This window comes from Dipteris shenzhenensis, chromosome 17 (genome assembly GCF_047967505.1).
Source record: "Dipteris shenzhenensis isolate YYH24624 ecotype China chromosome 17, Dip_SZ_1.0, whole genome shotgun sequence".
Lineage (NCBI taxonomy): Eukaryota > Viridiplantae > Streptophyta > Polypodiopsida > Gleicheniales > Dipteridaceae > Dipteris > Dipteris shenzhenensis.
Window position 1 is genome coordinate 53,674,254 of NC_141612.1, and position 12,062 is coordinate 53,686,315.

At 38.2% G+C, this 12,062-nt stretch overlaps 1 protein-coding gene across 2 annotated transcripts in view; it reads left to right on the forward strand.

The window, feature by feature from the left end:
* LOC147892298 (uncharacterized) overlaps positions 1–3,864 on the forward strand; it is a 104,952-nt gene extending 101,088 nt beyond the window's left edge. For both annotated transcript variants that reach the window (XM_087388875.1, XM_087388876.1), the window contains exon 5: positions 3,590–3,864. In XM_087388875.1, coding sequence (XP_087245001.1) covers positions 3,590–3,673 — 84 coding nt within the window. In that variant the 3' untranslated portion in view covers positions 3,674–3,864. The remainder of the gene's footprint in view (positions 1–3,589) is intronic.
* Positions 3,865–12,062: the final 8,198 nt, after the last annotated feature.

A 12,062-nucleotide genomic window follows, 5' to 3' on the forward strand; every position in this document is an offset into this window, starting at 1 on the left:
TCAAATCCAAACCCAAAGACCCGCAGTCTTAAACTGATGTAATGAAGGCCAACTTTATCATAGTACTAGAATTTAGATATGTGCTATAATAACCTCGATCTGAGATGCCATGTGCACTTCTTGACCCTCTGGTTTATCTAGATGTTGTAAGTGGTTCTTTTTTGGAGTGTGCTTTTGTCCCATAGACCCATGAGGTCTTGCGATGAAAGTGGGCTGCAAGTTAATGTCACCAAAACCAAAATGATGGCAGTATGCACCACTAAACCTGAACACCTTCCTGTTATCAGCTTTGCGGGGCAGCCCATTGAATATGTCAACAGCTTTAAATATTTAGGCATCGACGTACCAGCCGACCACAGATGGTGGCAATGTGTACAAAGAAGGTTGGATACAGGTTGGGGAAAATACTATCAATTTGAAAATGATTGCAGGCACACTGACACCTGGAATTGGAAGATCCGGAATATGTTGTTTGATGCATATGTGGTCTAAACAGTGCTCTACGGAGTAGAAGTATGGGGAGGCAGCATCTCTCCATCTACATGGAATGAGATTGAAAAAATGCAAAAAGCATTGCTACGACGACATCTAGGAGTCAAGGCTACTACCCCGTACTCTGTGCTCCTTTTGGAAATAGGGAGGAGGCCAATTGAGTTTCATGCATTGACCAGAGTGATGCAATATCTAGTGGACGTGCAACAAATGCCGACAGACAGATTACCACACAAAGCATGGACAGCAAGTATGAAACTTCAAAAGAACCATAAAAGCAAGATCATATGTACAGGATGGGGGACAGACATAAGGAAATGGTTCAGCAGATGGAAAGTGGAACCATACTTAACTATGCCATCTGAAAAGGTGAAACTACAGGAATTTCAGTTGTGCTTACTATGCACCCTACAGGCTCATTGGCTGACAGTAGAAAGGAAGACCAAGTTAGAATACTACCAAGATCAAATAAAGCCTCTATGCTGGCCATCATTCATGAAATAAGATGCCTCTGCCCAGCCATACATCAGCACTCCCATCCCTCTTCTCTATCGCAGGAATATTGCCAGATTCCACACACGGTCACATACCTTGGCCATAGAGAAAGGAGCTTGGCTGAATTTGCCACGACATGCCAGAGTTTGCAGATTTTGTGATACACCGACAGTCAAGACAGAGGCACATGTAGCCCTATAGTGCCCCAAATATGCACAGATCAGGGATGATTACCAGCAGATACTGGTAGACACCACACAACTCTCATCAGTTCTCTCCACTGCCTCTTCGGCAGCGTTGGGGTCTTTTGTCACTCGTCTTTTTTTGTACCGTCAAGAACTTGAAAACTCTTGACCCCTCCACATCGGAGGAGATTTTTTGTACTGAGGATTAGGTCCCATGGGTCATTTTTGGCCCCCCGAGGACAATAATAAATTCTACTTCTACTTGTACCTCTCTCTCTCTCTCTCTCTCTCGCGCGAGCTCATAGGTCGCTAAACGTCATGCCAGCTCTAGTCTCAGATAGTTGCTTCAGCTAGCTCTACAGGTTGCCATCGCCACTCAGCCCTTTTCCCCAGGCCCCAGGTCGCCGTTGTGACTTTCTGCCCCTAGTCTAGCTCGCGGGTACAACACCGCCTTCAGACTCTTGCTCCAACTTTGTCATAGGTCGCAGGCCAAAGGGCAGCGCCTCTCTCTCTCTCTCTCTCTCACACACACACACACACACAGAGAGTTTGCATGCTGCTGTTCAGTCACCATACCTCGGGTCACATCTTCATCATCTTACCACAGGCTGGGTTGATCACCTGGCCCAACCTGGGGTTAAGTCTCAGCAAAGGGGTCCTTAGTTTATGCAGGCCACCATGGAGCTCCCAAAGGTTAAAAATTTTGCTGCTTCGACCCAAGCTCTTATTCAGCCATTGAAGCTGCATTGGCACCTACTCCCTATGCTGAAGGTCATTTCAGATCCGCAGGAGCATATTTATTATTTACAGAAGGAAATACGAGAGCTCACTCCAACTTGCAAGAAGAGTGCTGGAAATGGAGAGCAGTGGAAAATAGGAATTCATTGAAGAAATACTACACAAATGCAATGCATCTCCACCAGCACCACAGCTTGTCTCTATAGTCAAGGAGATGATCACCAATCAATTGTGTTCAATCAAGCAAGAGATGATTGCTGATGCTAGCAACAAAGTAAAATAAAGCTGATCTTTATATGGAAGTAAAGGAGTAGGAAGCCAGAGTAAACAATAAGATGATCCTATGCATTGGGGGGCTGCAAGATGGCTGCTTTGGTGATGAGGAGGGATAATTGGATGGAAAAATTGCATGCCTCAAGAAGGAAATACTGCAAATTGAATGGTATAAAAATGATATAAACAATATCACTCAAAAGGGAACACAAGTATAGGTTTCTTTCAGAGAAAGAGCAGCGAGATTTAAGATTCTTAGACAAACACAAACACATGAAAAGAACTCGAAGGTTGGGTGGTGAATCATTAGGAACGTGACGTGAAGTTACATTAGTCTCTCATCTTTCAAGACCACCTCTAGTGATAGTGGTGACCTGTGCAGGGAGGTTTGTGCTAGTGACTTAACGATGCTTTTGGAGTTTTCAAACAACCTGTGTAAATACATACTCGTCTTCCAAAAAGTGCAGCGCCATAAGATCCCTACTGAAATGTGTCTAGGTTGAAGACACGATCTGTGTGCACTGCTGAGACAGTCGGTTGGACAAGTCGTACATGTCATAGAAAGTTTCTCAGGGTCAGCTCTTAAACTGCAGCTGGCAATATCTTTTTTAATGGATTCTAAGAAGGGAAAATGTGATGCAGTAAGAATATCTACAGGGGAGTAACATGTAGCTTTGCCCAAAAGAGTTATATGTAAGAATGTTTTATTGGGGAGGGGGATGATTTGTTCAGTTTCAGCTGAAAGCAACACGATGGGAATGCCATATGCTCAAGTTTCCTATCCCACATCTAGCCTGCTAGTTAGTTTAGAAACCTACTCAAACAATGAAGTCTATGTAGCTATTGCAATAGGAGTTCTCCAGTCTAGTGAAATAGCTGTATTCAATCCAAAAACCTAGTTGATGATAAGTGCAGTGCCTTGTTTTATAAGAGCATTCCATTCTCTATTTCTCCTGGTTACTTTACTAATGCCAAACTCTGTAATGATTTCCTTTGAAATCATCAAATTGACTTGGTAATAGAACACACACAGGGGCTCTCTGTAGGATATGCCTTAAGGCATGGGCTGGATCTTGAAAGAATATTTTCATGGGAGCACACTAAAAGTGGTTGGAGGAGAGCCCAGGCTGCAGTCCACAGTGTGATTTTCAGTCTAGAAATATACATTGTTGTAAAAGTGAATAAAATGTTGATTAATAATGCATGATTGTCAATACTCTTACATCAAGTAGTCTGATAAGTTAAAAGGTTGCCCATTGTATAACATGCATTACATTATTTGAATAATAAGGGCACTCTTTACGTTCTTAGATATAGTTTTTGTATCAGATGAGACCTGTAATACCTCTGGTATCAATATTTGCATGTGTGACAAGCTGACCTCTTGTTTGTCGCTTCTGTACCAGTGGAGTGAGCACCTGACTGATTCTTTTCTCTTTCCATTGGCAAAACATTTTGATGGAAATGATCAACGTGTTGATGGAAAATAAGGTTGCTTTGCTTTGTACCACATCATGTTATGCAAAGTATGAATAGCAACCTTTCATGTTATTACAATAGGAAATTTTTGCATGTACTCTATTCACCTAATTTGTAGGGCCTGCAATTAGGTTGTTGCAAAGATGCTCCATTGTAACGTGATCAACGTTTATGTAAAACTAAATAAAATATCCATGCCATTAAAGCATGAACAACGTGTTAAAACTTCTTTCATGAGTCACCGATTTCATTGACAGAATTTCTTAAAGTGTTGCATTTCCTCTCCGACTAACACTACTCTTATCACAGAATCACTACCACAAATCGTTTAAAAAATAATTTGAGAGAATCAACAAATAACTAATGAAAGAACTTCAATGATTGCCTTCCTTATTCAAATCTTTTTTTAACATTCTATCCTGAAATAACAGTTCTTTTTTGTTTGTTGATTCTTTTCCCAAATAGAAGCTCTCTTTTTCATGCTAGCACTATCATTGGTATACCTTTAATATATTTCATTAAGTTTGTCGAACCTCAAATCCAAAATCAAGTAATAAACTAGAACATAACTTTTGGGGATTCATCAAAATTATGCAAACACTAAGCATGATGTTAAATCAATGATGTTCAAATTGGCATGATAGTAACAATGGCTACCTATTTGAGGATCCATCTCCACCCTTATATTGTTATCATATAGTCTAGGTTCTTAATCTATCCAATGATAACTTAGTTTTCTTCATATAGCATATAGGGAGGCCTCACTTAAAGCATGCAACAAAATTTACATGTGTTCTCCATGCACAAGAAAGAACTTTATCAACAAAATGTATTATGAACTTGACATTATATGGCTATAAGACATCTTTCCTCAACATGCCAAGCGTAGGAATAGCATTTCTAAGAACAAATGGCATTATTAATGACTCTATAGTTATCAAACTTTTTTTTTCATTTCATTTACCCACTATAGTTGTTAAATTTTATAACTCCATGTAGTGCGGAGAACAAATGTGAAAAAATGAATTGAGTCTGCTCTAGCTTAAGCTACTATTCCAATTGTATACACACTTTTGTGTCATGCACTTCAATTTACACATGGCTCTATTTGTATAATTTTCCATTTTACATACAAAAACCCCTTTCTTAAACAACTTATATGTAACATCCCTGGATCAATTCGACAACTCATTAGTCTCATCTATCTATCTAGACTCTCCAAAAAGTTGGTCAATCCATTATCTTATGGTTCTATTGGGAATAAAAGTAAAGAAAAAATCACAAAGGATCTCAAAGAATAGCATGTGCACCTCAAAGGGTATATGACATACCAATTCATTTAAATTAATCAATGTGTTTTGGCCAATCAGCCATAAGATTCTTACTTTTCATCCTAATCTTAGAGAAACAAAGGTGTTGCAGCCTTCAATCTTTATCTCACCAGAACATGGATATTGTTGTCTATATTAACACCCTTGTCTCAAACAATTGAGGATATTATGGGCACTAATTCAAATCTCGAATGTGCACTCTTTGGTTCCTCATATCTATCAAACTTCCATGTTCCATCTTAATTATGCACAAATAATTCAGACATACCTTTTAACTTCAATTGCCTTAATCGACTTGAGACAAATAAGATAGTGTATTACATAGCATTGCCACATAGTGGTTGGTTGGGTGTCCTTTCAATAGCCTCTATTTGGTACCAAAACATGCATTACAGTATACTTTCAAGTGCATGAAGGTCCCAATGATTGCCATTTTAGTATCACACACAACTATACCAATATCAATCATGAGATGATATTTGTACATGCAACAAAGTCCTATTTGGGACTAAAGACGTTTGAAAAATAAGGATTTCTCTACACTTAAGAGGTGAAGATGAATTTTTTTGACATTACAATGCCACAAGGAAATTCTCCCCCATGATCCTAATAAGGGTACATTGCATCAAAATTTGTTGCCTAAATCATTTTGGAAACAGGTTTTTTTTTCTAATCATGCCTAGAGGTCACTAGTTGATGGACAAGCGCTTGGGATAGAGATTAGTGCTTTAAGAAGATGTAACTTGTGAAGTATCAAAGTTTTGTTACTAAGCTTGTAATATTAGTGTGGCTTCCACTTGTAAAGTGCTTTAAAAACTAACTTGTGTTTTAACTTACAAGTATGTAGATTTTCTCGACTCAGGCCTAACCACCATCAAGGTATTGACATTTTGTACGATGAAGCTCATGAGATTTTGACTTTCTTGACTTAGGCCTAACCATCGAGGTAGTGAGATTTTGTATGATGAAGTTAATAATCATATTTAAGAGTTTTTCACTATTGTGTGTCTGTGCTAATCCTACATTCCTTTCAAAATTAGTCCTTGACAAATGAGGTGAAGATTTGAGACGTTTCCTCAAAAAGTCATTGAATATCAACACTCCAATCCATGCCTCTTTTGACCCCCTCTACATAATTACATTTGAGAGTTTTATAGTTGAAGGGACCTTTGTCTTGCATCCTTTTTTCTTTCTTCATTTATGCCCTATAGGTGGAACAAGCATAAATTTAGGTAATAAAATGAAGAGGGCATTGCCTATGATGACAATTTAAGAACACATTTAAGATGGGTTCCATAGATATAGGTGAAGTTTGGTATATTATAAAATGCTTCTCTCAATGTGCATCATCCCACAACCAATAATAGAAGTTGACAATTATTTTTTATGATTTTCTACTATTCAAATAGATCCTCAGAAGTTCTTGTGCTAATATATGGAAATTTATTTTAATTAATTATTTTGTTGTATCTTTAATGCCACTCAAGTCAGATTTCAATCTCATAAGAAGCACTATTTTGGCATGAGGACCACTTGCAACATTGCAATTTCATCCTAAAGTTTACTCGTCAAAAGAAAATATCATTCTGTCGAAGTAAACTTGTTTTGCACAATTATTCTTTAGATTGCGAATTGGGCATGATTAATTACTAACTTTAGGGCTCCCTCTTACTTTTATACTAACAAGATGATTGAAAGGAAAGGGGTTTTGAGCTCAAAGTAGGCTATATACAAGGGGACTTCTTCCAACTTCCTACCACATATCTATGTGTATAATATACTAACGTGGTATTCTTTTTAAAGAGTCACTCCATACACATTATGGTTTTGTTGTGGTCCAAGCATGCACATTGTAGAGGTCCCTAAAGTACAATTGAATACATCCTCATTTATTACTTAGGACTATAAATAGCAAAACTTCAATTTTCGATTGCTCTATCCAAGCTTTTTTCCACCTAAAGTACAAGTGAATACACATCTCATTCATTCATTTAGGAGTATGCAAAGAAAAACTTTAGTTTTGGATTGTTCTATCCAAACTTACTTTTTTAATCTAGAATACCAAGATTGAAAGTATCACTTTATGCACATGATAAAAGTCCTAGATTTTCAAGGCCCCCACAAAGGATTTGGTTTTGCCAAAGAGAATATTTATTAACCCATCCCCCACTCCCCATTTCTTTACAAAAGGTGGATGGAATGGGTCCTCAAAAGGGTAGAAAATGTACTAGTTATTTCTTTAAATGACCCCCACAAGCTTCCAGTTTTGTAAGAAAAATTGACATCATTGTTTACAAGACATCCACATTAGGTCTGCCTAGACAAATGCTTGCCTAGAAAGTTATTTATCAATGACTCTGACAAGGGGAAACATTTTACAAAACAAGAAAAGAAAACTTTGATAGGTGATTGGAGGTAGAATTTTGAATCAAAGGCATCCCAGACCTTCTATGCCCATGTTATCACAAATGTTTAATCTCTATGCATGTGCTACCCACCCTTACGCCCCCTCCCCTCACCCCCCCCCAACCTTCCAACTAAATAGACAATAAAAGTCATTTGCATTTTAATGAATGGTTATGTGAATTCTTATCCAATGATAGCAGTCAAAGGAAAGACAAACCATAGTCACTTGAGGCAATTGGACCAGTCAATTGAGTGGGGAGGATTTCTAAATTAAAGAATTCAAGAAGGGTCTACAGAAGGGTCTACATAATATCTTCTCAAATGTAGATGTATAAAAATAAGTCATGGTTACACAATAGACACATTTGATAGGTAGAACATAAGACAATAAAAGCTATGAAATTAGCTTAATTAGACAATTGATCCATAGATATTTGATTAACACATGGTGATCAAATACCATAATGGAAACCCTTGGGCTTATGTACTTATGTATAGTCCAATGGCTAGAGGAGTTGTAGATATGCACATGATAAAGCACAACAAAACTAACAGAATTAAGATCCTCAATCTTAATGGACTTACTGGATGACATGATATATGGAAAAATCATATGAGAAGGAGTATGTGAGTCATCCACAACTTAGCAGGATAGTTTCCTTGTCCATTAGCGAAATCCATTATAATGCGTGATATTATTGGTTCTTCACACATGATATTTTAGTCAAGTTGATTCACAGTCTTGTATCGATAAAGCATGCGTTTGGTTTATCCGCTGGAAGATGGTGAACTATCCGACCAACAAAGCTAAAACGAGGCTATGTTTGAATCAGCAACCAGTGCTTCGTAGAAGCTACAGTTATGTGTCTTGATTCCATCAAGGTGCCTCTACTCCCCTATAAAGACCCTAAGAAGGGAACTCTAAAAAAGCAATCATGTTCCTCTTGAGCCTTGATCTCCCCATATCTATGTTTTAGGGAGGTGGACCAAGGACTATGTGTCCAAGGGACACTCTCTGGCTCCTACTTTCACGCTCCCCCTTGGTAATATAAAGGAATGCATAAGCGAGTTCACTTAACACACACACACACACACTTCCTACCCCTTCCTCCCTTTTGTTTAAACACTGGATCCCTTGTCTTCCCACCTAACCCCCCCCCCCCGCACACACATTATTCTTCCCTATTTTTTCATTTTTTCTAACTTTTAATTACTGCTCTTATGACCTTCATTCATTAATCCCTCGTAATTTCCCTTATTTTCCCTATTTATCTCTGGTTTTTCTCTATCGTCACTCATTTTCTCTTCTCCCTAATTTTCTTATTTATCAAATTTACTTTTTTCATTGCTTTCCAGTTTAAAATTTTCCTACCTTGAATTTTTCCTTACTTTTCATTTTTTCTTCAATTTTTCTTATCTCCTTTCACGAATTTTTCCTTTTTCCCATCTTCTACTCCTCTCCCTTTTTTATCTAGGATTAAAAAAACCTTTTTCCCTTCTCATTAGTCATTTTTTCTATTTTTTTCTTTAAATCCTTATAAATTTCCCTTAATGTTTTCCTTTTCTCCTTAATATTTTCCTTTTTTACTACTATTTGCTTAATTTCCTTTACTAATTTTTCTTTTCTTGTTTAATTTTTTCTAATTTTACTTTATTTTTTCCTACTTATTTTCTCTTATCTTCTACAGTCCTATTTTCCTTATCTTTATTGGTTCTACTCGCATAATTATCCCTTTTTTGACTAATTGACCCCACGTGGTGTACCGCATTCTGCACCTCTATCAATGCCTCGTTACGCATTCTACGCCGCCTTCTACATAGTCCACCGCCTCTATTTCCTCGGGCTCCTCACCTCTTCCCCTCTTGAAACCCACCACCACATGTGCGCTAGCCCCGACTACCCGACATTTCCACCTCCTTGACTATCGCATTGCTTGCCCTTTTGTGTCTACCTCTCGACCCCCTAGCTATTCACTAACCCTGACTACTTATTTACTACCTACACTCTGGCTATTTATATGCCCCCCTCCTCCTTGTACTATCCTACTTACCTCTCCAACCCTCTACTTGCACCCGTCGAACTAGCTGTGCACTTCTCCTCTTGCAATACTATCTACACTCATTGTGCACGCTTTGCCCCTACTTTCGATTTCCATGCCCGCTCCCATGTCTTGTGCTTCCTCACTGCCTCTCATGCTTGCCTTAACGCAGTGCTCTGACAAACTGCCCGTTTCGATTCCGTGAAGTTTGCAAATTTAGTATGTCTCGATCTCTGGGCGCTGCCACATAGTCTGCGATGGTCGAGACCACCTTCTCTCCCCACACTTGACTTCAATACCATGGATTCTCAGGTTCATTCATTTCTTTAGGCATACTTACAATAACCCCCCCCCCCCCCCCCTTTTTAATTTTCTTGTTAAGATATGGCCCTTTGAAGTTTTTTTAAATTTCTCTCTATATAAATGCTTTAACCCAAAGTTTTCCCTCCCTCTCTATAGGTCTCTCAAAAGTTTTTCCCCCTCTCTATAGATCTCTCTATATCTTTTTCCTCCCCTTCTCTTTAGATCTCTATAGAAATAAACTCCCAAAAAAAACCCCCTTTAAATTTTCCCTCATCACTATTGACCTTCTTGTCCTCCTCTTTCCTTGCCTCTCCCTCTCCCTCTCAGGTTTCCATTTACCACTTCCTTTATTTTTCACCCAATTTTTAAATAAACCTACCAATCCAAGCAAATTCTCTCACCATACATTCTCCTTTTTCACTTTTTTTAATTTAAACCTTAAACCTAACCCTACTCTTATCCTCTTCCTTTCCTTATCTTATTCAGTTATTATAATTCCAAGCCAAACCTCCCCCCCCCCCAATCTCCCCTTCTTTTCCACCAATGTTTCTTCCTCTTATTAATCCTAATACTTCACTTCCACTTTTTATTTTCCCTAGTTCTCCCACTTAATTTCCCTCCTCTCCTAAGTTAAGATGTATTTTTAAATCCTCCCCCCACCCTCCATTTAGTTTAGTGTTTTACTCTTTCCCCTTCACTTTTATGAATCTCAAGATTGGTTCACTTCATTCCGCAATTTATAAAACACGTCTTGTTGCACTTTTTACTACATCGAGTAGTTTAAGTTCTTGGTATATGCTTCTGATTTATTGTGACCCCAATAACAAGGGAGGATTGTTTATGACCCTTGTCTTCCCAACCTAAGCTAAGCTGGTTCTTACCATGTTTTCTTGTTGGATGGTGGCAAGTATGCAAATTCTCCTCTTCAATAAAAGAGATGCTCGTCAGGACTCCACTGGCTTTAATTTCCTTTTCAATTGAACTATGACATACTTTTTTATATAATTTCATAGGTGTTTTACCTACTCACTCAAGCACTTCCTTTACTCCATGATGTTTTCTTTCTATACTTTTCCTTGACTCCTTTGTCTTGTAACTAGGCAAAAGGGGTTGTTGTCTTGTCTACCACACATATGTCTATTTCCCTTGCAACTCTAGATGGTTGCACATAGTATACTTTAGTTATCAAGAATTCTTGACTCCTCTCATTAAATTGGTTTTTTTCCCCTAAACATTGTACACAATTTTCTTGTTACTAATTCATTTTTTATCTTTGCAGAAATACTCTTGGGATACTACACTCCAGTCCAAGTCACTCAACACTCCTCTCCCAACTCCCTCTCCCGCGACTCAAGCGGTACTCTCATGGTTCCAAAAACCTGAGTTCTTTTCATTCATTAGAATGCACGATCTCGAGGCTCTTGCAAAGAACACTCCTTTGCTCAATAAAACAATGTATTCACTTAAGAGGTTTAAACCCTTTCTTAAAACTTTTGATGATCAATTGCATGTTTGCACTTCGGACCCCAACTTCTTTCATCATCCTTGTCTTAGATCTCATTTCCTTTTTTACCTCAATCACATTTCCATTACCCCCTTAGACCCTCATGTAGCACTTCAAGCACTTACGATTATCTTTCAAGAAATTTGCCTCTGTCTTAATTTAGACCACAAAACCTACGAAGCTTCTCTCTCCCACCTTTTTTGGAAAAGATTCCTCATTCACTTCCCCAACCTAAAAACCCAACAATTTATTTTGGAGAACAAAATTCTTCTTGATGAAATAAACTGGCTTTCTAACCATGTGTTTATCACTAGCTTGGACAAAGCATCCCAAACTCCCATTGTCCTTTGCAAATATTTAGTTCAAAAACTCACCCTTAACTAAATAAACTCTCTCGAATTTGTACCCCAAACTGATTTACCTTTTGATATACTAATATCCATTGCAAACATGCTTGACACCCTTAAAATTCCCTACAATTCCAACAACCTTATCTCATGTGCACTTATAAAGCACACAAACACAGCTTTCGTTGGCTCACTAATGCTCGAGACTGCATCTTCTCTCCTCTCACTAACCTTATTTCTTCAGGACTAAAAGAGCTTTAAAATGTCATCTCCATCTATGGAGATTAACTCCATGCTACCTATAAAAATTTCCTCAATGTAAGCACCAATTTACTATGGGGTATAGATTCAAACGTACAATTCCTTATCAATTTATCCCATGAAATCCACTCTCTCTACTCTGCTGACATTGCAAATTGTTATGAAGCCATTCCTCACCATGGCTCTTCCATTCTTATGGCATCCCTATC